At 39.5% G+C, this 27,610-nt stretch overlaps 1 protein-coding gene across 2 annotated transcripts in view; it reads left to right on the top strand.

The window, feature by feature from the left end:
• ZNF521 (zinc finger protein 521) overlaps nt 1-6,469 on the top strand; it is a 268,371-nt gene extending 261,902 nt beyond the window's left edge. For both annotated transcript variants that reach the window (XM_077810338.1, XM_077810339.1), the window contains one exon: nt 5,656-6,469. In XM_077810338.1, the coding sequence (XP_077666464.1) occupies nt 5,656-5,685 (30 nt within the window). In that variant the 3' untranslated portion in view covers nt 5,686-6,469. The remainder of the gene's footprint in view (nt 1-5,655) is intronic.
• The last annotated feature ends 21,141 nt before the right edge of the window (nt 6,470-27,610 follow it).

The following is a 27,610-nucleotide window of genomic DNA, read 5'->3' on the forward strand; positions in this document are numbered from 1 at the left end:
TTTCTGTGCAAGTTTGCAATGATTGCATTGAGACAAAGAAAAGAAAAACTACCCCTGTGTAAGCCAGGGACGTCAATGCAATGTGTCAGATCTGCAAGACAATGGCAAAAGAGTGCAATGGCTTTATATGGTTACTGTTTTGACTTTGCATTTTCATATCTATAAAGAATAACCTCATTGATCCAAACCTAACAGAAATGTAGTTGTGTGCATCATTCAGGTTGTTAGAAACACTTTTTATCCAACTGTTTCAAATACCCCCAAAGACTTTGGCTAAATGAGATTGTACTGTAGTCTTTTTGCGTCTTAATTATTAGTATATATTAAATCTATTTACAAATATAAATAGCTCCTCAGTATAGTCTCAGATACAATCACATTGCAGTCTATCAGCAAAGAACTATTCAGGATATTCAGTGCTGCACAATGGAATGGGGCTCTGACAGAGACCCATGTGTGCTGCAATACATAGGCACCATAGGGTTGAGGATAAGGATAGCAAAAGCAGCCTTAGCTGTGAGTTTTCCTGATATTGGTTTGTTTCTGAACTTTTTTTTAAGGTGTTACAACTTTTTTTCTTGCTGTGTGTTTGCTGTTTCACCTTTTTTGTAGTGTAGAGCTTTGTGTAATAGGTATTATATCATGACAACGTAAAGTGATGAAGTATCAGATTGAAGTTCAGGAAACCATGCTGACACTGTGGAATTGAATTCATGATTTGGCATTAACATTCTAATTAAGGTTTTGCTTGGGTTGCCATTTTAACCTTCCCCTAACTCCCCCGACCCCTCTGCCCTGACCATTCTGGAAAATCCAACATCCTGTTGTTAGCTCTGGACCGTTCGGAAACTATGGTACAAAGTAAGAAGTTTGGAATAAAAAGCAGGGGACAGAAGCAGAAAATCTTGATTAGAAAGTATAATTTAATAGAACGTGTATTGAACCAAATGTATTGATTAATGTGGAAGATATAGTACTTATATTGATTTTAACTAGAGATTTAGTACTAAAAGCTGTAAGCCAAAAAGCTGTTGCAAATTGCTACAAAAGTCAGTTTAATGCTGTCCTTGAGAATGCCTTCACAAAGAAATTCTTCTAATGTTTGAGGAGTAGGTAGAATGCGGTATATGTCAGTTTGATCCCGGAGGGTTTTATTTTGTACTCTAATAGCTGTTACGAGCCTACATTATATCCAAGGAGTAATTTTCCTTAGGGGTGCCCAGCTCGCTTTGTGTCAATATTCTAGCATTTTAAGTCACGTACAGTATATGCTTCTGGGAACAGTGCAGGAGCCAGCCAGACTCATAATGGTCTGCATTCATTAATAAAGGCAGAAGCTTCTGTCCCTCCATTGCCCACTACAGGGATGCCTCCCTGGTCTTTAGGGACCCGTACAGACACATTTAAAGAAAGCTTTATTTTGAGTGGGCAGGAGATGAAATGCAGGACTTGCAGGCATTTCCTAAGTCAGCTATATGCCCAAGCACAGGGGTGACCTTAATAGGTCAGAGAAGAATGCAGGTCAAAAGACTTATTATCCAGCCTGTTGGAAACCAATTGCTTTTGTTAAAAAAAAAAAAAACGTAGTGCTTAAAGGTTGATAGTAATGTAGAATTCTTCTTTACAACCCGAAATTGTATTGTAGTGCAATGGGGTTATAAAGAAATAAAATAAAGATTATCCTTACTGTCTGCAGATAAAGGATTCCATATATAGGATAACATGTAGTGTCCCATAATTAGTTAATCAGTGATGATTGATTACGGATGTTTATGTTCTTGAACTAAGGAAAAAATAATATGCTGCTGTGGTACTGTCACCATCTGTTGAAGGAAGACATCCACATTTAATCTTTATATTTCTTTATTTGTACCCTCCTTGCACGGTTTCTCAGGTTCAATTGTGTCCTATTTCATCTAGTTAAAAAACATCTCATTTAAATTGAATGCAACTGCAATTCACGTTAGAGATTCCAATGAGATAGTGAATCAGTGGGGTTTTTTTCTTCACTGAGTTTGATGCGATGGATGGCATTTTTTGCTAGCTAGTATGTCTGTTTTCTGTCTGAGATATATATAGAGAGAGAGATACCAAAAAACAGAAAAAATATTACTTTCTACTGTCTTAACAGTTTCTGCAAAACAACCTCATTCTCTTTGCAGAGGAGATTTCTCTACCACTATTGTAGTGAAATCTGTGTATGATTTTAACCTTACAGCACTAAGTACAGGGATTTCCCAAGGCTATCTACTCATGGAAAGCAATGTAGTCTAATGTTTAAAGCAGCTCACTGGGAGTTGGGATTCTGGGTTTGTGTCACTGGGTTGGCTAGAAACCAGGTAAATATGTTTTGAAAGAATTTTATCTGTGAAGTATGTTGAAGCCAAGTTCTTGTCAATGTTTCCTAAATAAAATCAAGGTAGGGAAGTAAGGATTTGTGAACATCTTTCCTAGTTTCTTTGGTTTTTATTGTGAGTAATAGATTCTGTGGCAAAATGGGCTGCCATTTTGTGTGTGCAAAACTCTCATTTGTGTGCGCACACCCAGTTTTTCATCATGAAATCAGACGACCTTTGAAAATGTTACCTAACTCTATTGGTGAGGATGTGTTGGAAAATATATTTTTTCTCTTTCCACTGCTAAGTATGAAATAGAAATTTTTGCTTCACAGAGGGACTGACTGTACTTCATGCTCAAAGGAAAATACATGTCTTTATTGTGGTGATATGAATATATGATGTCTTCAGCACTTTAGTTGAATTACATATATTTAGGAAAAAAAATACAACCAATTGCTCCAAATTCAGGAAAGTTATTTGCTGTAGTAAATTTCTGGAGCAGAGATTTTTAAAACTTCTGCTCTTAAATGTTCTGTGTCTTCTGTTAAGGGCAGATTCTGATGGCATAGCCACACAGCAGTTCCCAGCACTAATATTCTGCTCTCCCTGTGTATACAGGACTCCCATGTTCCTGGCAATGGGAGTTCCATATTGTGTTTTCCCCACATGCGGGAACTCACACTGTTATGAAAGTGGGAGTTCTGTGCACATAGGGAGAGCGGAATATCAGCATTGAGATCTGCTGTGTGAATAATACAGAAGAATTTTGCCCTAAATTTTTAAACACAACCCCCCTCAGAAAAAACAACAACAGTTCATAACTGGGATTAATGTTTGCAATTTTCAGTCACTTAAACATGGGGTCTCCAATAGATGGCTTTTTGTAGGATGGAATATGGTTCTCTGTGGGATTACAGAATTTTCCTCCTTTTCTTTTCTCTACCCTCCCATCCTTCACCTGCTTGTCTTGTCAATGTTATGCCTGTGACGTGCTTTCAGTTTTAGTTTATGAAATAGCCTTTCTGCTGTTTGTGTATTTCTCCCTAATTCACTGCTGCCTCAGAATACATTTTGGAAGCATTAATTGCTTTGGAAAACTTGACCGACTGCATGCTGTTTTGACTCTTTAAAATAAGTACAATTGCTTGATGAAGGTTGAAGCTGCCCCAGCTCTTTCCATTGGGGACAGTGTTTGTTGTGTCCTGTCCTATTCAGCATTTTTCTCACACCACTTGTTTCTGAATGTATGTCTTCATTATCTCTTGAGAATCTCCATTATGTGCCAGGCAGTATAGTCTGGAACACAGAGCACCAGTGCAAGTGGATCCCATTTCATGGTTTGTTTTGTCTCTCTCACTTTTGTGCCTTTTTATTTTTAATAAAAAATGTTATTGCAGCCGAAGTACTGAGCACACATGTAAAGCTCCTTTCAATTGTTTCACACACTGCTGCGTGGCTCTTCCAGACCCAAAACTGATTACGTGTAGCTCAGACAGTCAAAAAGCAGGGGATGACTGACACATACTCCCATTAGAACAAAAACAAAAAATACCCCAAAAAATCTCTTCGAGGTAACAATTTGGCTCTGACACTAACCACTCAAAAGCAAAGAAAACCAAATGTAGGTTGTCACTCCATGTTTAACTTGTCCCATTGTTTCTAGGTACTGCAGGGTTTCAGATCGGTCTGTGGTGTTATAAGCGCTGCAATAATGGATGCAACAGGATGACAGAAGGGTAGACGGTCAGAGTTAACTCTTAATTCCGTTGCTTTTATGGTTTAAAGTCAGAATCTATTACCCGTGACCAACCAACATTTTAGTCCGCAACGTATTGTCACTGCTTTATAGGACTTTGAGATGACTTTGTGGAAGATGATATACAAAATTAAATGGAATAATAATCTCTTTTTAACCACTGGCCTTGGTGGATCTGGAGTCCCTGCTATATCAGCATTTAATCATTTTGTATTCACATCTGGAAAACGTGCTTCCAAGTGTCACTGGGTCATTTTCCTTTTCATCTTGAGACAGGCACTACTTAAAAAATTCCTCGGTCTTACCCTGAGAGAGATCCTTTTCTTGCCAAATATCCCATGAACGTACGTGTGTGTGTGGGTGGGTGGGTGTAGAAACGATATGATGTATTGTTAGATTAGCACGGAATCACAAAATATTCATCTTTAGTTTTCTGTGGCTGCATTTATGTTTGTATTCAGGGGTGGCTCTTGAGGGTGTGGTTCAATACATGTTCACTTCATGGAAAATGATGTCCATCTTTTGGGCATGGGTTCGTTTTAAAGTGTTGTAGTCTGGAGGAGTCTGTATGTAGATTAAAACTGATAAAACAAGGGGAGGGGACTGTGTACTTTAGGAACTGATAACGGGACACAACACCCTTCACCTCTAGGTCACTGGTCCGAATAGAGCCCGGGTCAGTAGTGACAAAAATTCATTACTATCTGATGGCTGTTCTGTGGTCTGTGAAATAAGATTGTGGACTTTGTCCAGTTCTCTGTGGATATGGTCTACATCACAAAAGAAGAATCAGCATGAATTGGGAACCTTTTCTTAGTTGCCGGATGAAGCACAGAGACTAACGTAGCATCTCATCCAATAGTGGTGATCCCTTTGCATTAGGACTGGTGTAGTGAAACTTGCACTGCTGCTGCCCTCTTTGCACTCTTTCTGTGGATAAATAGCGAACTTCATATTTCCAGAGCTGATGCTGTCACCTTTTACATGGCAATAAATTCACTTAAGGAAACAAGGGTTGAGTTGTTCTTTGGTGGATAGAGGGATAGTTCTGGCTTCCCCACCTGCTTGTCAGTCAGCCAATTGAGTGCTTTGGTGGGCATGTCCGCTCCTACTTTAAAATATGCGCTTCTGATTGGGGGGAAATGTCTGGTTGAATTTTCTAGTAAGGATGCTAAAATTAATGTATTTCTAGTGTGTAGGCATTAAGGCCACATAAGAAAAAGAAATGTGTGTCTCATTATATATAATGGGCTAAATTCATCACTGTGTGACTGGGCACTGGAGCCAGTGAAGTTGTGTTCACTTTCAACAGGGCAGAATTTGCTCTAATGTACCTTGAGGTATTCAACTGATATTCATGTGACTTATAGAAATGATACCAGTGCTAAAAAGCCTCATCTTTTAACAGCAAACTTTCTCCAGGCCATTTAAAAGAGAGATGGCAAACATGTTTCTCTTGTATACAATATAATATATTCAGCGGGTAGCATTGTTAACACAGCTTTTTCTTGTCGCAATGCCTAGACTACAACTAAGTCACTTCTTTTATTTTTGTTTCAGAATCATACAATGACCCAACATAGCAGTTAGTGCAATGCCCATCTCTTCAGGAGAATCCTTTGTGGCACAAAAAGGGAACACGTTTTACTCTTTGCACGAAACTTTCATTGTTAATGTATATTATTCAGAAACATTGTATTGTACCATAAAACTTGTATTATCGAAACTGTTGGATGTTCATGTGTTTGAACTTTTGAGCACCGGATAGACTTCCTGTATATAACGTGTTGCACATGTATTATGTTGTCTGATACTAAAATGGTCTTATAAAGACAAGTGGACTTGGGCCCTATTCAAGAAAGATAAAAATAATAATGTGTGAGGAAAAAGGCTTAAGAAAATGTCATTTTCAAGAAAGAGGGAGAAAAAATCTCTGTTATACTACAGCTGTTTGGCCTTCCTTTCATTTAAACTTAAGTCTAGAATCTCTCTCTTTTGGTATACAAACAGATGAATCTGAGACTATTTTTTATTGCTGAAGATTCTTGCAAAAAACATGAAAAGACTCTTTCTCACAGAGCAGGAACCCACAGTTGAATAAGGCCCGTATATATATTTGTAAGCCTTGCGATATGACAGATAGCATTACCATATATGCAATAGTTGTTACGTAGATTGTCAAAGAAACTTTTTTTTTCCTGAATACCATTTGAAGCTTTGAGTGTTCAAGACTTTCCTTAATGATTTCACACAGCCAAATCTTGACTCAGTTGAACTAACCTGTATGTTACTGTTATTAATGTTTACTCTGCGGTCTGAACCTGGAGATTACTGGAATTGTTTTCCAAGAGGAAATAAATTCAGTTTACCATTATGTATGAGTGCAATTGTGTCTTTTCTTTTTCTTATTACAGTACCATTAAAAACATATCTGCTGCTTCACTGCAGTTGAAACATGCACTTGAAGAAAATATTCACTGATTTTTTTTTCCAATTAGCCAAGTCAATAGTTTTACTCCTATCTGCTTGATGCTTTGGCTCCTAATGGGTCACAGTTTATCCAAAATTTCTAATAACCTCAAGTGTGGAGCAATTATTTACATATTTCACATGCCGTGCAAGCCAAGCTTGCAACCTTCAAACCCTGGAGAGAGAGAAGTAGCGCCTAGTGATCTGAGTACAGGATTCAGAACCAGGAACGACCTCAATTCTAATCCCAACGCTGACACTGATTCTCTGAACCTGAAGTCCCTTACCCTTTCTACTGTCATGGACAGTGGTAGGGGGACATGGCTAGAGCATGCTGCAATTCAGCGATCTCCACCAGCACAATGTCCACTAGGGGGCTGGTATAAGCCAGTGTAACTTAGCCCTGGCTGAGGGCTGATTGGTCCCTGGCTGCTCTCAGTGTAGAGGAGAAGGGGAAAGGCCGTGCAATGGCACATTAGCCCATCAGATTGCCAAACACTGCTCCAGCTCACCTGAGAATTCATGCCAAAGACATGCGTTAGATATGTGGGCATTGTATTTCCTGTTGCTTGAGTTGCTGGATTCATCCTATTGAAACTAGTGTTGCTGAAATATTGCAGTCTTAGAATTGTGCATCACAACAGTCCAAATGGCTGGAACTGACAGCCTCATGCTGTCCGAGTAGATATAAAGTGTGATTTCCAGTTTGCTGACTGCCACGTTTTGACTCTCTATAGTTGGAGAGTGAAGGGGGTGGAAGCAAAGTACGAAAGTCTCTGGTTGCCAGATATTGAAGAAAAATGTGTCCCATTTAAAACTCCAGCCTCAAGAATTGTATGCATATTTTGCCAAGTACAAAAAAGAAATTTCTGGGTTTTGTATGAAATTCTCATTTGTGCTGACAAAAGGATAAACTCAGGCAACAGTACACAAGGCACGTAAAATGCCAGATCTATTTATAAGTCAGAAACTGTTTCCATTTTCATTCTCATTAATATATTGCTCATCTCTGCCAAATTGGATGTGATGATAAGTTCTTTATTCCTGACAGATACCTTAAAAGATATCAGACATTTCAGCCTTCGTGTGTGAAAGCATGACATATTGGTAAAGACTGAAAATAGCATGTTTCTAGTAGAGTTCAAATATATAAGAAATATTACACCCTACTGTTTTTGTAAATGCCAGAGTGCCACTGAGTTGAGACAGATGGTAGCTGGGAAAGATGCAATCTTATAATCAAAAGCTAAAATATGTCAAAAATATGTTAGCAAGTACAACACAGCATATTACTAGCATCTCATATCATGACAGCTTGCAAAACAAGCAAAGATGTTGAAATTCTAGTTATGTAAATAAAGTAACAGTAAACAGATCAACAGCAAATGTGATGATGGCTTTATGCATCGATTGTCCCTTCAGTTTAGGGCTGGGGAATAGGAAGGTCTTATGGTCACATTCATTCCCAGATGGATTCTAAGAGCTGGTTGCTAGTATCAAGTGCTGGAATCCACTTACCTTTTTGTGAGAAACAGGTTTGTTGGTGATACCTAAAAAGCTGTTTAAATAGATTACGGAAGACATTCAAACATCCCAATGAGGATTGAGTTTTCTGTGGGGATTTATCACAGCATTTAGAAAAACAGCAAGAGACACATATACCATCTTGCTCAATACACAAGGCTCTGTGTGTGGATGTGTGTACGCACTTCAGCTACGGCATGCTATACACCCGTTTGAGTCAGCAAGAGCTACAATGAGCCAATCCTAAAACCAGTCACCAGAATGCGAAGGGGGAAAATCTGTTTCTCAGGGATGTTTTGCTAGATTGATGGACAAACTGTCCCCTCACCTCTAAGACCCTGGTTTTAATCCCATCATTTCTAAGAGACACGAGTTTTACTGTGGTAGTTTAATGAAATGATTAGTCCAGAATTGCCCAGGTTGAAGGGAGAATACATATAGAATTTATATTGCAGAAATGCAATAATTTATCCAGTTAACATTTTGAGTACAGGATTTCTGAGGAAATGCACTAGTGTCTGTCTACACAGAAGATGATCTGGGAATGGTCACTAACCTTTATGATTCCGAAATAAGAACTTTTATAAAACAATGTCATATGTGGTTGCCTAAAGTTAAGCACTTAAATCCATGTTTAGGCACTTAAATAATAAGGGAATGAACACTTGCAAGTCCTGGGGAGAATGGTGCTTATCATAGCTTCTTTGATACATTAACAGAACAATATTCTCATAGCTTTTCCTCATTTGGGGCACCCTTGTATAAAGAACTGTCAACAGTTGTCAAAAAAAAATTGCATGAAGAGAATCCTAAAACAGGCTAATGTTTATTAACTGTTTCTAAATGGCAGAATCCAATATGGAATCCACTCCATATTTTATTGACCATTATTGTAATCTTGATGTGATGAACTATCTACGTATGTTCTTTTGCTTTGTTTCACTGCCATTGTCCTCAACAAAAGAGAGGGGGAGACGTCTCTTACATACTGACATATGGTACCTTCTATTTATAACAAGATTAACAATTAATTCACACCTTGATTGAATCCTGCTTTATTGAGATGTCACAACAGATTCACACAATCTGCAATGGGAAAGACTTACAACTGTTAATATTGTGACAACCAAGACACCTAACAGTAAATGAATCGTAACTGGCGACAATTAGATATAATTCAGTGTGAAAACAGAATATTGTGTGCTGCTGTAAAGTGTGATAGTGAGAAGGACTCCTTTGAATGATCCTATCCATAAATTCAGAAATGTAACCTTGATTCCAGTCTAATGTATTCATTCATACATTATTGCTCAATTAATGTTCAAAGGGTCTTTATGTCTTAGTGGTAAATGTACCATTCTCTTTTAAATGCTTGCTCCACTTCTCTGTAGCATGAACAAATTAGTCATTTTACTGAATCCATTCAATACATAGGGCTTTTCCCCTTACTTTCGCTTCCTTTATTTTTATGTATATGAGGGGTTTTCATTATATTATTATTATTATTATTTATTAGTGAACTGTGAGTGCTCTAGTAATGGACTCCCTGAGGAAGCTGGAAGTCCCAGGCTACCAACTCTTACATGCAGATCATCTTCTGTGTGTGAAGCACAAAGCATGACAAGATCTCACTCATGTTTCAAAGCTCTCTCTCTTTTCAGAGCTATTTGTTATTGTCTCCACCATCACAAGTTTAAAAAAAGAAAGTTAATTAAATATGGAACAAGACTGAGCAACATCTTTTAAACCATCATGTCATTAGAACTGGATTCCTCTGAGAGCCGCTTAAAAGGGGTTTGAGAACAATGACTGTTCAATCAGATATTTATGGGCATAGTTATGTAAACACACTCTTTATTGTCTATGTATATTTAATATAATTATCAGTTTTGTACTCGGACTCTCAGGAGACCCAACAAATCACAGTGTTGCTTTGAAAATGTCAGCAGAAAAGACAATTATGTTGCTTGCAAATATTCATAAATTATATTAAAAAGTCCTGTGAAAATGTATCCTATGTAGCAGAACCCTTTTCACCAATAGAGTAATCACTGTATTTCTTTGATTTGAATGCTTATTATAAGTAGCAAGGAAGTAACTTGAAAAACCTTAAAGGCACAGAGCTTACTAATCTTGGCATGTAGGCCAATGTACTTTCTGTATATATGAACAGGTATTATTAATGATGTCTTTGATATGTTTTAATTTTCTTTTAAATAAGGTTATTGAAACTAGAAACAATGGATTCTGTCCAAATGTTAGTACACAGGGACATATGTAACTCACTTTAGATTTTTTTTAGATGATTCCTAGTATTTCACAATATTTTTGACTTCCACTTTTGCTCATCATACGTTAGAAAAAATAAGCAGAGAACTGTTCAGTAAATTAAATGTGCCATGCTTATGCTAAACCAATATGTGTGCTGGAGTTAGATGAACACCTAGTAAGTGCTTGCACTTCATTTCTACTGCAAAATATACAGTCTGCAGCTCAACATCTTAATTAGCAGCTAATGACATTTGAATGGGAAGGTTAATGTTAAGCACACAAATTCAGTTAAATAAAGTAAAAATGACATAAATTGAGATATTCCATTCTTAATTTATTTTTAAGGATAAATCTACTACAATGTTTTGTTGTAAACATAATCATATGTACCGGAAATATTACAGTCCTTAGTTATATGCTAGACTATATTCCCTGAGAACTAACTGTCCTTTCTAGTACACTTTATACTAGTGATCAATGGTAATGTTCCACGTCACTAATGAAGAAAAGATCATTTGGTCTTGTTTTGTCCTCCCCAGTGAAATAAATACACTTGATCCACAGACCTAATCTTCTGTTGAACACACAATGGCTTCTGAACAAGCTCAAGATAGTGGAGGTTTGAGTTTCATGCTTTTTATTTTAAATTTTAAGGGCTTTGAATTCATGTTTGGTTTTGTGTTTTCATTGACCGCTGACCAGTTATTCCTTGTGTAGTTTGGAGTGGAGCAAAATGGGGAAGTCTGTAGTCATGTGCTGAAAGATACCGATATGCATCCAGTATGACCTTGGGCTGTGATCTCATCAGATGTCAAAAGCTAAGCAGAGTCAGAATCATTAAGAACTTGGATAAGAGATCAGGTGCGCTATCAGAAATGGTTTTATTGATTCAGTAGGTAGCTCTGGTCCCATTGAGACAGATACTGAACCAATACCCTCTCATGGGCTGGGGGCTCTGTGCTTCTGGAGGATGCTATCTTTCAACTGAAATATAAAGCTGGCCATGTACCATTACAGATCCTATGGCCCTTTTTGTAAGAGTAATTGTGTTAGTCACTTCTAATAACTCAGTTCTAGATGGGAGGAAATAATCAAGTGACCTCATTGGTGTTGAGATTTCCCTTCTAGAAAGTCTGATCTCGATCAGACCTCATCCTCATTTATGGGACCAATTATATGAATATCCACACAAAAACATGTATCATGTCAGGGGACCATGTTAGAGTGGGTGAACCATTCTGTAACATAATTATAACACGCTATGCCCCCCATCTACACTGGCAAGATCAAACCATGCTCTATAGAACATGGTCAGGCACTACTGTGCTCCTTCTCATGCACATGCCCTCAAATAATAGGCAGATGGACACATAAAAAAAACCCACTAATGCAGCAGACAAGATGGAAGCTAGAAGAAATACTACAATGTTGTAGATATGTTGATATTCCCACCAGATATTCATCTTTCAGAGTTTCTCACTCTCTCTTTGGGAAGTGAGGATTAGTTGTTATATCCTGGCCTTTGCTGGTGTTCCCGCATTTTTATCTTACTCTCCTCCTCCATCTCTTCCTCTCTCATCTTTTCCTCTCCATCACTTTACTGGCGAGGTTTTAATTGTTTAATGATCGACAAAGGACCATTTTGATTTTCTTAATTAAATTAGTGAACCTGCAGCTGATGTGACGGCTAGGTCACCAGGATATCTCATTCTTGATGAGTTTAAGATTCATGTTGATTCTCTCTCTCATCCTTTGACATATTTTATTTCCAAACACCTTTATTCTTTTGGCTTAACTCAGTAGGATTAATTTTCCGACATGAATGAAAGGTAATCTGTTTGATTAGATGATAGCTTTTGATGTGTCATTTGTAAATCTTTCATCCTTACTCGTTGCTTTTCTTCAAATCATTATATGGACTTTTCTTGACTTCTTTTCTCCTCTCAGTACTAACTACCACCCCATGTGATCTCCATAGTCTTTCAAAACCTTCTCCACTCACCGTACAGTAGCTTCTGTTTTTATAAAATTTTATTTCTCCTACAACACAGGCAGCATCAGGTGGGACTGAAAAATCCCCCTTAACAGTGTATTGTTATTGCTGCAACTGCCCATATATAAATTCAGGTGAGTACACATTTGTAGTGTAGAGAAAATCCTCACAGGCTGTAGTGACCGTCCAGTTCCAGATTTGACAGAGCTTTATTATTTTAGTGGTGTTTGGGGGAAGTCTGAATTGAACTGTTACTATCAACTGAAGTCAATTGGGCTGCTGCCCTATTCAGAACTGCTTATCTGAATTTTAAATCCTAAGAGGCCATCTTCTCCCAACGATAACATGTTTTCAGAATCCTTCAGCACGTTCTTAATTACCACATTTTGCAAAACACATCAACACCCCTCCTCAGCTGTCTTCCAGTGCTTTTCTTAGCCCCGCTCTTTCAGTCCATTGGTCTTCCATTGTTTCCCTCTTTGAAGTTTTGAGCAAATGGAAGAGAAGATTAAAGAATTATCCAGAGGTTACATTCAACTGTGTGTTCGTTCGATTCCTAGCTCCCTGGGTTGTTCAAAGGAGCGCCTGGACATCTGAATGATGTTATACTACCTGTATTTATTTTCTACTTCCAGATTCTCAGGGCTGACTTCTGTCATGATGGAGCCAATTTGAAAACTTTCTAAACTGCTCTGAACAAAATACTACTTACTAATTGTCATCCTCTCTTGAATTGTCCTTTGTTAGCTTCTGTGGAATGTAAAGATGGGGCTGAACATCAGAAGCTCCTTGAACTTAAGGATTTATTTGACAAATATAAATTGATCTGCTCAGTTTACAGCACCAAAGACCTTGATTTGCTTCATTGTCTTTTCTGACCCAGATTTTATTTCCTTACTGTTACTGTTTGATACTTCTGTAGCATTTTGATGCCATTAACCAGAAGCTTTTATTCCAGCTAACAAATATTTGTGCTGATCTATCTTTAACAGCACTTGCTTGGTTTGAATCTCATTTTACACAATATGCACAATCTACTATTTTTGTTCTTCATGTTTCCTGTTACCTATTTTGCTTCTGGGTTCTCCTAGAAGTTTATCCAAGAACTCATTTTCCATGGCATTTATGTTCCTTTTTTGAGCAATATTATTCATAGGTCCATAGTGTCACCTGTGTGTAGATGACATCCATATCTGCTATGTGGTAAGCCCCTCAAGTAACGTGAGAGCACACACAATATTGCACTATTGCCTTTTCTGATATCCAAGCCTTGGTGTCTCTATCTATCTCAAATTAAATGCTGTTTAAAGGGAGCTCTGACTAGTTGGGTCCTCCCAATTGTGGTACTGTATTTTATCTGGGAAAATCCCCCATACTCCTCTCCCAGACAAGAGAACTTCCATTTTCTTCTCTGAAACACTCTCTCCTAGTGCAGAAATGATCTTTCTTGCCATCAGAGACTATCAGTGCCACTCTTTAGTAAATCAAAGAGGTCACTAATGAGCAGGACATGGAACACACCTGCAATCAGAGACTAAGGACACTTCTTGCCTGCATCCCAAAGACTGCGATAGGAGCAGTGAATTTGATTCTTCATTTTTTCACAGCAGTTTTATATCAGTCTAACTCTCTTGAGGTTGATGGGGTTCTCTAATGTGAAACTGGTCCAACAACGTGTGTGTGTGTGTGTGTATTACATTCAAAGAACATTATTAAGGTTGCAAAGTCAAGCACTCAAAGGTTAGGAAGTTCCATAATTAAGGTTGCCTGTGCAAACTTAATTCAGCCCTCTTGTGCATACCCTCATGGTACAGTCTTAAATTACATGATCACATGGTATTTTTTCCACAGGAATCCTGCCTCATTCAGTCCACAGAATGTTTTCATCTCATTGTTCAACGTGTGGCCCTAGGCCATATTTATTGCACACTATTAAATCTTTGCTCTGAAGACAGAATTGTTAATTTCCTCCTTGGCTTTTCTATGGCGCATCCCTGTAATATCTGAGTGCTTCACAAATACTAATTTCACAAAGCCCCTGTGAGGTAAGGGGATATTATACCTATTTTACAAACAAGGAACTGAGGCACAAAGAGATTAAGATCAAACGTATCCACCAATTCTGGGCACTCAATTTGAGGTGCTTAGGATCTGACTTTTCAAAATACTTAGCATTATATAGCACTTTATATGTTCAAAACACAGCTTCCAATCACTTCAGGTGCAGCTCTGAGCGATTAGCACTTTTGCAAATCAGACGCCAGGCTCTCAAATCAGGCACCCTGAAAATAAGGAACACACAATTCATGATCACCTGTACTTTAAGAGACTGTGCAGCATCACATAGGAACTCAGCAACATAGTAGAATCCAGTTCCGCAGGGCAGCGTTCAACTGCCTTAACCATGAAACCCTCCTTTTGCTGCCTGCAATACCCTGCCTCATTCAGTACAAACCTTCCAACTTATACGACAAATGAGGTAGAGGTCCTACAGACAACAGCTTCCTTCACTATACAACCCTGATTCTTCCCCAGAACAGGTCCATTCTATGCACTGAATGAGGCTGGGATCATGTGGAAAAAACTTAATTTTGGCATTTCCTGACTTTTGAGTGCTTGGTTTTGCAACCTTAATAATGTTGTTTGAACATATTTTTCTGTTTAATTTCCTCAGTTTTTTAAAAAAGCAAACTGAAAAAAACCAGGAATTCTATCGTGGCATCATATTGACACCCACATGGTTCATCAAGCAGGCTAGAACCTTGAGATCCACCTCACAGACTTGTGCCATTTAAACCGATGAAGTAACTGAGAGAAGCAGTATCTTGTCATGCTCTATGTGGACCAGTACTACAGGGGCATGGGATACTTTGTCAGTGGGTTTCACAGATATTTGCTGACATCAGAGGAATGGTGAACCTCAGGAATCTTGGGTTTCATTCCATGTTCTGAGGCAAGTGTGCTGTCGTAGACAGATTCTTCTGCTTCTTCCCCCAGGCTTGATCCCTTTTCTGCCCAGTCCCCTTTATTCTGCCCCCCACACACACACCCCCAATCTATCCCCACTCTCATTCCGTTTCCTTATCACGAGTCTCCTTTCCCAGCCAATCCCTGTCCAAACCACCTCCTGGCTCCACATCTGATGTATCTCTCTCTGTCACAACCACTCCAGCCTCCAGTTGCCTATGTTCTCCATTGGCTTCCAATCCCAGTCTTCTTCTCTGGGCTTCTCATCCACTTTCCTTCCCTTGGCTCTTTGTCCCAATCTCTCTGCCTAATCGGGTGGTTCTCAAATGAATTTTTGCTGTGGCCACACAATTCACAGTGGCCGCAGTTTTGACAGTTAAATATACTAGCAATACTTTAGTCACATGGTTCTTTGGAAGCATCATGTAAATAAAACAATAAATCTTTTCTATGTAAAGTATAAGATGTACTTTTAATAATACCACAAAAGTTGCACTGTTATTACTATATCAATTCGATTTTATAGAGATTTGATGAATTCACCATCTGAAAATGGTTTGTGATGCTGCCCAATGCAATAACTTGCCTTGAGTATGCCAGATGTAATTTGTGATTTCAGGAAAGAAAGGCCGCCTTTTTGTTGTTGAATTGTTTCACTTCTGGTTTTATCCAAGAGCTTTTTATGCAGAAAATTGTGGCCACAGTTTTTCTCTACTTCTGACTTGTGAGCTTCTAATGACGCGGCATCGCATATGATGTAATCTGAAGAAGTTCTGCCATACATATTGCACAGATCGCGATGGTTTCGGATAAATTTGGTTCCAACAAAACTAAACACTTCCACCTCACTCATTATTAAATACCATCTTTTTGTTGTGTAAGTCACAGCACTTTGCTGAAGGTAGTGCTGACAAGCCAGGGTTACCTGTGTCACTCATAGTGGTTTCAGTGTAAGCTGTTTGCATCTGTGCTTTCTTTTTATCACCCACGGTTCATATATCCATAGGAGCACATGAGAAAAGTTGAAGCTACTACTGTGTTGTGGACTGCCCTTGCTAGAGGATTCCTCCCAACTGGAATCTTTGGGGAGGCTTCTGATGGCCACATAGTCAGGCTGCTCCTTGAGCCTATCCCCACCTCTGACAGCCATGTCCCAGCAGCAGCCTATGCTCTCGCCCTGCTGGGCCCCTACAGTCATGACACTGCATGCACTATCCTGCACCTGTGCTCCCTGGCCAACAGTGCCAGCCCCTGAGCTGCTTCTGGGACTCAGCTTCTCAGCAGCAGCTGCACCATGCAGCTCCTCCCACCCAGTATCTCCCTGCTTCTGCCTGGCTCCTTCCCCCACAAGCTGACTAGCACAGAGCCAGTCAGGTGACCCATTAGTGAGTGACATTCCCCTTCTCCAATGGGAGGGAAACAGGGATCCTCCTGGGGCTCATATTTGGTGTAGTCTCCATTGACTCTTCCCCTTTTCCTATAGGACTAGCTGCTTTTCTCTTCTTTCTTGCCCTTCCACCTTCAGTGACCACCTGCTGAGCCCCTTCTTCATTTTCCAACTCTGCAAACCTATTCTTGAGCACTATTTCTCCTTCCCTAGCCTGTCTTTTTCTCTGCATGGTTTTCTTAGTCATATGCTTCCACCGTCCACTTTCCTCACCCAGCAGTCCCCCTCAGAAGTCTTCAGTCCTGCTTCCATCTGCAAGTCTGAGCTTTTCCCTTCAGCTGCCTCATGTCTTTACTCCATAATCTGCTCGAACCCCCTTCTAAACTCAACCAGACTTTCCACCTGCATCTCCAATCCTTGGATCTTTTCCTCCATCAGCTCTATCAGACGGCACTTCATGCAGACAAAACTCTTACCAGGTAGCCCCTCCAGGATCATGTACATACCGCAGCTTCCACATCCAGTCATCTTCATTGTGTCTTCCACTACATGGGTCACTCCCGCTGCTGCCTCTGTATCTGTCATTGCCTTCCCACCTAAATCCTGATAATCTGGGAAACACAAACCAGACCACCCACAGCAGAAACAAGCCCCAAACAAGCACCACAAGACAAACTCCCCTTTCAAACTCCCACTGAAACTCCCCTGTTTACAGCTCTGTTTGCTGGCTCCTGTGCCGCTGCAGCTCCTTGAGGCAGAGACAATCCTTTTGTTCTGTGTTTATACGGTGCCTAGCGCAAGGAGGTCCTGATCCTTTCCTAAGGCTCCTAGGCGCTCCTGCAATAGAAATAATGATCTAACAACTCTGGTCGTATTTGCCACAAGATCCAGTAATAGAATTTTCAAACTCATGATGCTTGAGAGGGTTAAAAATTGGGCAAAATGTGTTTTGCCAGTTTCATCCTATTTTAACAATGACCTCTTTTGAGACTTGTAATTGCAGATAGGTTAGATACAGTATTTTTCTTCACTCTTTCTCCTCATTTATTGACTGTGAAACAGCTGCTATTTTGCAACCCTTTTACTGATTCCTGTATACACAGGCATAAACTTTCAATACTGAGTCGTGATTTTGGGAGCCATCTGAACACCCACCCTTTGAAAAAATCTGGTCCCTTTCAGGTGTCTCAAGCTGGGCACCCAAAAAATCACTAGTCACTTTTTAAAACTTAAACCAGAGTTTTAAAATAGTTTGGGGTCCTTTGGAACAGAGTGTATATTCTAGGTGTTGTCATTGTATTTTGGTATTTGTTTGCTTATTGTTTATTATATTTTCACAGGGCTTTCAAAATTACTCCCGTTTTATATGTAATGCAGTATTGCAATTTGAGCAATCCCATGGGCCCTGAGTACAGAAGGTACTTAAGCACGTGCATAACTTTGAGCATGAGTTGGCTCGTCAAAGTCAATTAGACTAGTCATGTGCTTAACGTTACACCCAGGCTCCTATAACTTCCTGAATTGAGGTCACATATTGATCTGCAAGGCCCTATTCTAATAATTGGACCCCTGCAAGTGGATGTATAAGATCCACATTGACTGTGCATGGGTGACTTATGAGAGGTTAATTATATATAAGCATGATCAAAGTGCAGCATAGTGTACCAATCATCACACTACACCCCTGTGTTGGGATATTATATAGTTAAACAATTTGAAGTTAATTAAGAGTATTGGCTTGGAACTAAATCAGGAATCTCACACATCTGTGTTCCCTTCCTAGAATAGAGGCAGTTTAAAGAGTGCCTCAAGCAAAAACACATTATTTTGTACCTTGCTAAAGTTTTTTCTCTGTTAACCTACATTGTGAGATGCCTATGAGCATCTTTTTAACAATGCTGGGTGATTTCTAATTAATCATGAAAATTATTATTTTTATGCACCCTAACATCATCCTGCATAATCTAGAGTGAGTTTTCTTAATGTCTGTAACATCACAACATTGCAAGTCTTAAAGACTCTAGTGTATTTGGATGCCTATTGATGATTAATTGTTTTAGGACCAAATCTCCAGTGTCCTAAGCATGATACTTCATACTTACTGTAAATTATACTTGTTTCAATAGAGCCTTCTCAGGGAAGGCAAGTTAGGCATTGCTTGCCCTGTTTAAATCAAATATGTTATGATTTTTAACCTCCGCTGTAAATTGGCTTCAATCACATCTTTTCATGTCACTTTCACCAAAACCCATTCAGATGTCACCAGCCTCCAATGATTTGCTTCAAGGTCTACTTAAAAGAAAAAATGACTTCACTAGATTTCCAGCCCTTCAATAATCAATTTGGTTTTGAAGCTGCCGTTGAAATCATGTTGTTACGATGCAATGTATTTTTGTTCACTGAAAGGACATGTTTTGTATTAAAACAATAAGAATTAGTTCTTTCTTTGTTTACTGTTGTACATAGTACTAACTATGCTGGGTGATTTTCAGACAATAAAAGGATAGTCCCTGCTGTGTTCCAGTCTAAAGACAGAGAGACAGAAAGCAGACAGGGATTATATGGAAAATAGTGTAACATAAAGAAATGGTCAAGGAACCTCTTAGCTATGCCTGGGCAAAATGAGGTTAAGAGCCACAAGACTTATTATAGGCAGGACAGCAAAAGTAGATCTTCAATAGGGGTTGAAACCTGGAGCGATTGAGGGGCCTTACAGATCAGCCCTGGAAAGTTTTGTCAGACCTGAAGGAAGGCACAGACACAGTAAGCAAGGAACTGATGAACTGTCAACTGAGGATGAATATACTGGGAGAGCAGAGAAAGCAGGCATGCCTGAAGTAACAAATTTATAGGAGAGAGATAGCTAGATAGATACACAAATTAAAAACAAACAAAAACAAATACAGCATAGTACAAATATAATTCAGACTTTATTCATTTGTTATCACAGATGGACAAACATCGATCTGGGTCTGCATTCTAGTCCACACAGAGTAACCCATGCAGATGATTTCTGCTAGAGGCATGAAATCTCTAAATGAGTGTGGGATGGGCAAACAACATACATGCTAAACAGTGCTCATCCTTCCACCCTGATCCCAAGTCCCATTCTGAAATGCCACTTCCATAGATCCACAATGGTAGAGGGCCTGTGTCATAAAAATCCCTCCTTACGATGTCCACTTACAATGACAAAATTAATGTTTGGCACTCAGGCAAAAGTATATATGAAAGTGAAGAAATGTCAAGAAGAGAACTCTGTATTTGATGTTTTAAACCACATGTAGCAGTTCATGTATAGAAACTCTGCTCTTCCTTATTTAAAAACAAATAATGAGACTAGCTAGTATCAAGCATCAAACAAATTTGCAACTCAGTGACATGCCAAATTATGACAAGAAACTACTTCTGACCAAAGTCAGTCCTTCACTCTCTGAAATTTCAAAGGCATAGCCTTGGAAGGATGGCATCTATCCAAAACTAACCGTCAAAATATAGTGCAAAACATAGCAACATTGCAGAGATGAAAGTGAAAGTAACCATGTGTGAAGTGCCAAATAGATATAGAAGATGCAGGGTCCCTTTTTCTGTGCATCATTTAGCACTATAGCATATGGATGGCAATGTCTACATCCTCTACCAAAGAGAGTAATATGAACCTTGAAAAACTATAAAAGTGTAACACTTTGTAAATGTGCTCTATATGTTTGAGAGATTTGTCTGTCTGTCTCTCTCTAGCTATTGTCATTAACTATCTGATGTTTATAACATACTGGATGACATATATAATATCCACACAGATTTTTGTATTTGCTAGCATTCAGCTGTCTATATCATTTGCTCTTGTGTAAGAAGTTTGTACATACTTAACTGTTAGACCAAAGTCTCACTCCCAGCTACAAACAAAAAGTGATATATTGTGAACCATGACAACCAGAAGACTGTACTTTATGGCTGTGATGTATCTGTGAAACATAATTAAGTTAAAATGAAAAAATATTGTCCAGACTTTTAGAGAAGACTACAGCACACAAATGAAATAAAACTGGCTATATGATAATTGGCTGAATTATCTATGATGTCACAGTCCCACAAACCAGTAAGAACAAGCTGTTCTGAATAAGTTGAACTCCTTTAGTGTATAAAAGTAAAAAAACATTCCTTTAGTGTATAAAAGTAATTCCTGCTTCTATAGCTGCCAATCAGGCACCTTTCTCCTGCATTAAGTTAACTCAATCCACAAAGAAATGGCTTTAATCAAAGCCAGACTGAACGCCTTACTTACTTGGCTGAGGAGTTGCATAAAGAGTCCCATTGTATTCAATGGGAACTACTTGTATGAGTAGCTGAGCTCCTGTGTTCTGAAATGGTTCACAAGCTGTCCCCAAATGCACATTCAAAAAGCAGGTGAAAAACTATTCTTGTATTTTTCTGTGTTTCTCTCATAAGCAGAATCTTTCCCAAAACTAAACATGCAAGAGGGCAAAAGAGAAAAACAATGGACATGTGTCATAAATATAAAGGGAAGGGTAAACACCTTTAAATCCCTCCTGGCCAGAGGAAAAACCCTTTCACCTGTAAAGGGTTAAGAAGCTAAGACAACCTCACTGGCACCTGACCAAAATGACCAATGAGGAGACAAGATACTTTCAAAGCTGGAGGGGGGGAAAACAAAGGGTTCTCTCTGTCTGTGTGTTGCTTTTGCCGGGACCAGAGCAGGTCAGAACTCCTGTAAAAAGTCAGTAAGCAATCTAGTTAGATATGCGTTAGATTCTGTTTTGTTTAAATGGCTGATAAAATAAGTTGTGCTGAATGGGATGTATATTCCTGGTTTTGTGTCTTTTTGTAACTTAAGGTTTTGCCTAGAGGGATTCTCTATGTTTCGAATCTGATTACCCTGTAAGGTATTTACCATCCTGATTTTACCAAGGTGATTCTTTTACTTTTTCTTTAAATTAAAATTCTTCTTTTAAGAATCTGATTGCTTTTTCCTTGTTCTTAAGATCCAAGGGTTTGGATCTGTGTTCACCTATGCAAATTGGTGAGGATTTTTATCAAGCCTTCCCCAGGAAAGGGGGTGTAGGGCTTGGGGGGGATTTTGGGGGGAAAGACGTTTCCAAGTGTGCTCTGTTATATTTGTTAGACGCTTGGTAGTGGCAGCAAAAAAGTCCAGGGACAAAAGGTAAAATAGTTTGTACCGTGGGGAAGTTTTAACCTAAGCTGGTAAGAATACGCTTAGGGGGTTTTTCATGCAGGTCCCCACATCTGTACCCTAGAGTTCAGAGTGGGGAAGGAACCTTGACAACATGCAATAGAGGAAATCTGAGCATACATCTGTACAGACACCCTGATTCCCTGATTACAGGCTCAAGCTCAAACTAGTTAGAGATGAAGAGTGTTTTAGCCCTGTCTGCACTCACCAATGTAAATGACTACATGGAGGCAAGGCAGTTGACAGTCATTCCCATCAAACCTGGGTCTTCAGAGCTGCTCATTCTAAAATTTACTTGGCCTAGTTTAAGCATGCAAATGAGCACAGACCAGTTGGGGTTGGCACAAACATATTCTTTGAGTTGTACATTGTAGTATTTATGTGCCTAAGTTGGACATGAAAACGTACGTACGCAAATATGATGATTTGCCTCCTACACCTTTGGTAAGAGCTGCAAATTAACTGTACTGCCTGCTTTCCTGACGTACAACACCCTTCTCTCACCAGTCCTCATATTTGGCAGCACGCTGAATGCACCCTTGCAGTACTCTGCTGGCATCTGGCTTTCACTTTTCTGATGTTCTCTCTGGATATGCCTAAAGGAGCCAGTTGAAGCTCTCACTGGCACAGCAGTGTTGCTGTGCTGTTGTATTCATGTTGTTAATCTCCACGGTCACCCCTATGAGAACAGCAAGAGCGAAAGCAAACACTTCTAGCTTTCTTCCAGCCGGAAGCAACAACTCTAGGTAAGAAGGATGGGGGGAAAAGAGCCAGTGCTGATCTGGCACCAGATGGCAGTCCCCAGTGCCTCTGACCTGACTAGTCCTTCAGGAAAGGATGAAATATAGCACCTACAACAACAACTGTTAAAAACGCTCTTGGCGGTTGTTAAGAAAGTACAAAAGAAATCTCCTGGGGTTCTCCTCCAAAAAAATCTGCGGAGAGTTTTGTATTTATTTTCTATTCCTTCCACTGTTCCATTTTAAAATCACCTATTGTTAGAACATGAGAAAAGTCATTCACAAATAATTATTAGTCTATTAAAATGAAGTACCTTCGTTGGGGCGAAAACAGATTTAATAAAAATCTCACAAAACAGCCCAAGCTTTGCTCTATGAGTCCCTTCCTTTTGGGCTGGTAACATTACAGACATCACTTTTATTCCTATTAGCAACGTTATTGTTATTTATTTTATTTTCTATTTGTTGAGTGCAAAAGTCTTCATACAGCTATATAAGAAGGGTACGGACCTACATTTTTGAAAGTGACTAATGGTTCTGCGTGTCTCATTTTTGGGAGTCTAATCTGAGATATCCTAAAAGATTTTCAGACATGCTAAGCACCCACTTTCTGAGAAACAGACCCTTTTAAGACGCTTCCATTTGGACATCCAAGTGTCAAGGCATCCAAAATCAGTACTCACTTTCAAAAATGTAGGCCACAGTCCCTCCCCAAATTTTACAATCCTGCACCCACTGACACTAATGACAAAATTCCCATCAGATCCCTAATTTGTGAAGACAGTAGCAAATACTTTCAATTCAAAACAATGAAATACTAACACTTTTCACATTCAAAATTCTGGAATATCTTGAAGTTCCATTTATTTGACAGGCCACGGCTGGGTGTTCAGATGCACTAGGTAAACTGGCTGTTTCTCATATAAAGATCAGCAATGAAGATGTTAACAAAGCTGATGATAATCAGAATTAGCCTGTAAAGTGAACAGTTAGTTAAGACGTATGGAAGACTTTCATGCTTGTTTTATTCTGATGATAGACTTAAATACTCTGTCTAGCCAAGGAAAAGAACACTTCAGTAATAAACCCCACCAAGGGTCCAGCATACTTTCTAGACAATAGGAACTGTTCGGAACTTTCCAGACTAAACCTAAATAGTTTCAGCCCCATTTAGGGATCCAATCCAATTGTAACCCATGGTTGACAGCTGTTGGTAGCCATGGGTAATTTTCCTTGAGGTGAGGTTCCTAGACTTTGGAATAAGCATCAGACTAACTGAAAGAAATTATGGATAACTAATTAATTAATACATGCCTTCATTACTTCCCATTTGGACTATTGAGGCTTGCTGTTCATGGATGGGGCCCTCAACAGTCTACAACATATACAGTACTCATGAAGCATCTCATCGCTTGGATATGATGCACAGCCACCAGTGCTTCATTCACTCTTCTTGGTCTACATTCAATTCCTGCTCTACGACTCTACATGGACACATCTATGATTGAGAGCTAGCAGCTTCAGGAATGTTGCAACTATCCGGACTCAAGATGAAATTGTCAAGAAACCGAGGCAGGTTGTTATTGGCAGAGGACCCTAGAACACAGAACACGTTACCAGAAGAAATACTGTTGATTATGGACAATAAGATTTGACTTTCAGTAGCGCTTGTGCTCCTAATTCACTCAAGCCCTTTTGAAAATCCCACCCATAATAAAACAAGCCAACGATTCCATGCAACATGGGGGTGGGGGGGACTGTACCTCACTGATGAAAAGTATCTTGGTAATGAGTTAAACACCAAAGGGTCAGAGAAATCTTTTAGAGGCCTGGTGTGAACAGAGATTGTTGATATGCTTTTGATATGTGCAATGCGTCACATGTATCCATTAAAACAGCCAAGAACCATTACAGCCTCAGCAACCCCACAAAGACATTGGCCAAATGAAACATCGGCCCTCTTTGACTCTGAATGCAAAGACTTCATGGTTGCTGACACGTATTCAGGCTAGTTTGAGTTGCCTTCTAGAAGACGCTGTGAGTGATAACGTGCTTTGCCACTGGAAATCTGTCTGTACAAGATTTGGAATTCCTGAGCCCAATCCAGGGTGATTAGATATGGCATTAGATAATGGTCAAAAGTATACTAGTACAATAGGTAGTTTTCCCAAGGATTTTGTTTTAGAGTGTTACATCAAGCCCAAAGTACCCCAGGCCAAATGGGCTAGCAGAATGAACTATTCAAACTGTCAAAAACAGACTCAAGAAAACAAAGGAAGACAACAGAATCCGTATTTAGCTGTAATTGCACACAGAAATGCACCCTGAGATGCCAGTCTGGAATCACTCACCCAGTTACTAATGGATAAATGTCTGGAAAGTGGAATGCCAATTTCAGCTACTTCACTTAACCAAACAAAAGTGACCATACAGAAGAGCTAACAGCTCGTAAACAGATGCAGTGAAGGTTTTACAACGAGATAGCAAAGCTGCTGCTCTGTTTAAGAGCTGGTGACTGGGTGAGAATCCCAGGAGAGAAATTGAAACTTGCTAACGTTATGGTCAAAGATAATTACTCAGAGAACCTACATTGTGCAACTGTCTAAACAATATGAGTTCCAAAGGAACTTTAAAAAGTCTTGAAGGTTACACTAGACTCTGAGGGACATACCGCCAACATATCATCATCGACAATGAAATACACTGATATGGATGCCATGCCACGCACATACATAAAGACAGTTGATGTGAAAAGTAACATGACAAACCAGGTACTGTACACCTGAAGCAGCTCCTCCAGCTGTTTTTAACACCCACAATGGTTGATTAATTAGAATACCTTCCAGAAACAGTAATTAATGGCATTACAGGGAAAATGGAGCACAGAGATACAGAGCATAAATTGGTGTTTTATGTTCTACAAGTGTGTGCTCTAGTGGTGACAATATTGCTTCCCTTGTTGTGTAATCCAAATGCCATATTATAAAAGAGGAACCCAATATGGCTGCCTTTGACCACAACAGTCGTTACAGTAGGCTTGGCCAAAGATGACCAAAATGTGGACCAAGTTTTTGAAGGTAAGGATTGAGAAGAGAAAAGGACATAATTTTGGAAATGTAGAGAAAGAAGCAATGGGATTTGGCTACTACTTAGATGTGGGGAAGAAAAGAAAGGGAGCAGTCAAAAATGACTCCTAGTTTTCTTTAGTATTTCTATTTATAAATTGTTGTTATTTTTTCCAAATGCAACAAATCTACCAAAATACCAGATTCATCACAATATACAAAGTAAATAAAGAGGATTAGGATAAAGGAAAGGGAGTGGAAGCCACATATCTAGCTTCAGGGTCTACGCTAATCAAAGACCTCTAAAATGTCAGCCCAAATTGCTGTGAATATTTCAGACATTCCCTTTCTGTAAAATGCCAGTTGTTCGTTAGCTGCACGGGCAGCCATATCACTGAGCCAGGCATCAATATGTGGTGTGCATCGACTTTCCATTTGTCCAGGATTAATTTTTTAGCAACTAAAGCTGCATGTTGGAACCATGTGTCTCATTACCAGGTAATCTAAAGTGTTAGAATAGATCCAAGAATAAAACTTATGAAGGACTACTCCAACTTAGCATCCAATATCATACTGGTACTTTGACCTACCTCAAACCAGAAATTCTTGATCCAAGGGCACTCCCAAAACATATGAGCTAATGTAGCCCCAAGGGAGTTACATTTCCAACAGCAGTCAGCATTTATGAGGCCCATTAGCCTATGTCAGAGGTCCCCAAACTGTGGGGCATGCCCCCCCTAGGGGAGGTGTGGAGGAATGTTTGGGGATCTCTGCTCCCAGCCCTGGCCCCAGCCTCAGCCCCCAGCCGCGGCTCCACTCCCGGCCCAGCCCCAGCCTTGGCCCCCAGCTGCGGCTCTGTTCCTGGCCCCATCCCCATGACCAGCTGCAGCCCCAGCCTTGACCCCCTTACCCCTGTCTGTGTCCGGTTAAGTAAATGCTTTAACTGAAGATATTTCCATGCTCCAGAGCAGGGCAAGTCCAATTGTTGATGAAGATCTACAAATGGTTTAAATGTATCGTTGTCAATTAGCTGCAATACGGTGGTAATTTCTCTATCCATCCCAGTCCTTCCATATCAAGGTTTTGCCACCAATTTTAAGGATAGGATTGCTCCACAGGACTTCCTCTGCATGACTCCCAAAGTTCTGCATCTGAGAGACCAGGAGAATGGTGAAAGTTACAAATGAAATCAAGAAGAAAGGGATGCTGTGGGGTAAAGTTAAGGGGAGGAAAGATAAAGACTTCACTCGTAGCCATTCTGAGATGATGATGATTATATTTTTGGTAGCATGTGTAATGAACTTTGTAGCTTCCAACCATCAAGGGAGGCATAGTATCTAAAAGTCAACCAGGCAGGTCCATAGACAAAAGGGCACAAGATATAAGCCAAGTGGCCGATGTGGTAATTGGCCATTACACAGGCAATGTAATGTGGATGAGGAATCAGTGAAGAATGCTGAGAGAGCAGGAGCTGTGCAAAAGCCCAAGGAGGAGAGCAAGTTGATGAAGGAAGAATGATCAACAAGACCAAAAGCAGGAGACAAATCAATGAAGATGAGACTAGAAAATAGGCATTTAGTTTTAGTAAGATGAAAGTTATTGAAGATAATGGGAGTTAAATTGAACGGAGGCATCAGAAGTCAGATTGCAATGGGTACACCAGAGTGTTAGTGCAAAGGATGTCGAGATAGAGGGCATGAACGGCGTGCTAATGGAGTTTTGAGGAAAAGGGAAGGAGGGAAATGTGCTGTTCCTGGAGAAGAAAGAGGAGCAAAAAGAAATGTTTGTAATAAGGGCAGAAAGGACACAGAGCCTACAAATAAGAGAAAGAAAGGGGCTGAAAGAAGGAGTTATATTATCAAAAGAGACAGGAGGGAGGGTTCAGAG

The sequence above is a fragment of the Eretmochelys imbricata genome, chromosome 2 (genome assembly GCF_965152235.1).
Source record: "Eretmochelys imbricata isolate rEreImb1 chromosome 2, rEreImb1.hap1, whole genome shotgun sequence".
NCBI classification, from domain to species: domain Eukaryota; kingdom Metazoa; phylum Chordata; order Testudines; family Cheloniidae; genus Eretmochelys; species Eretmochelys imbricata.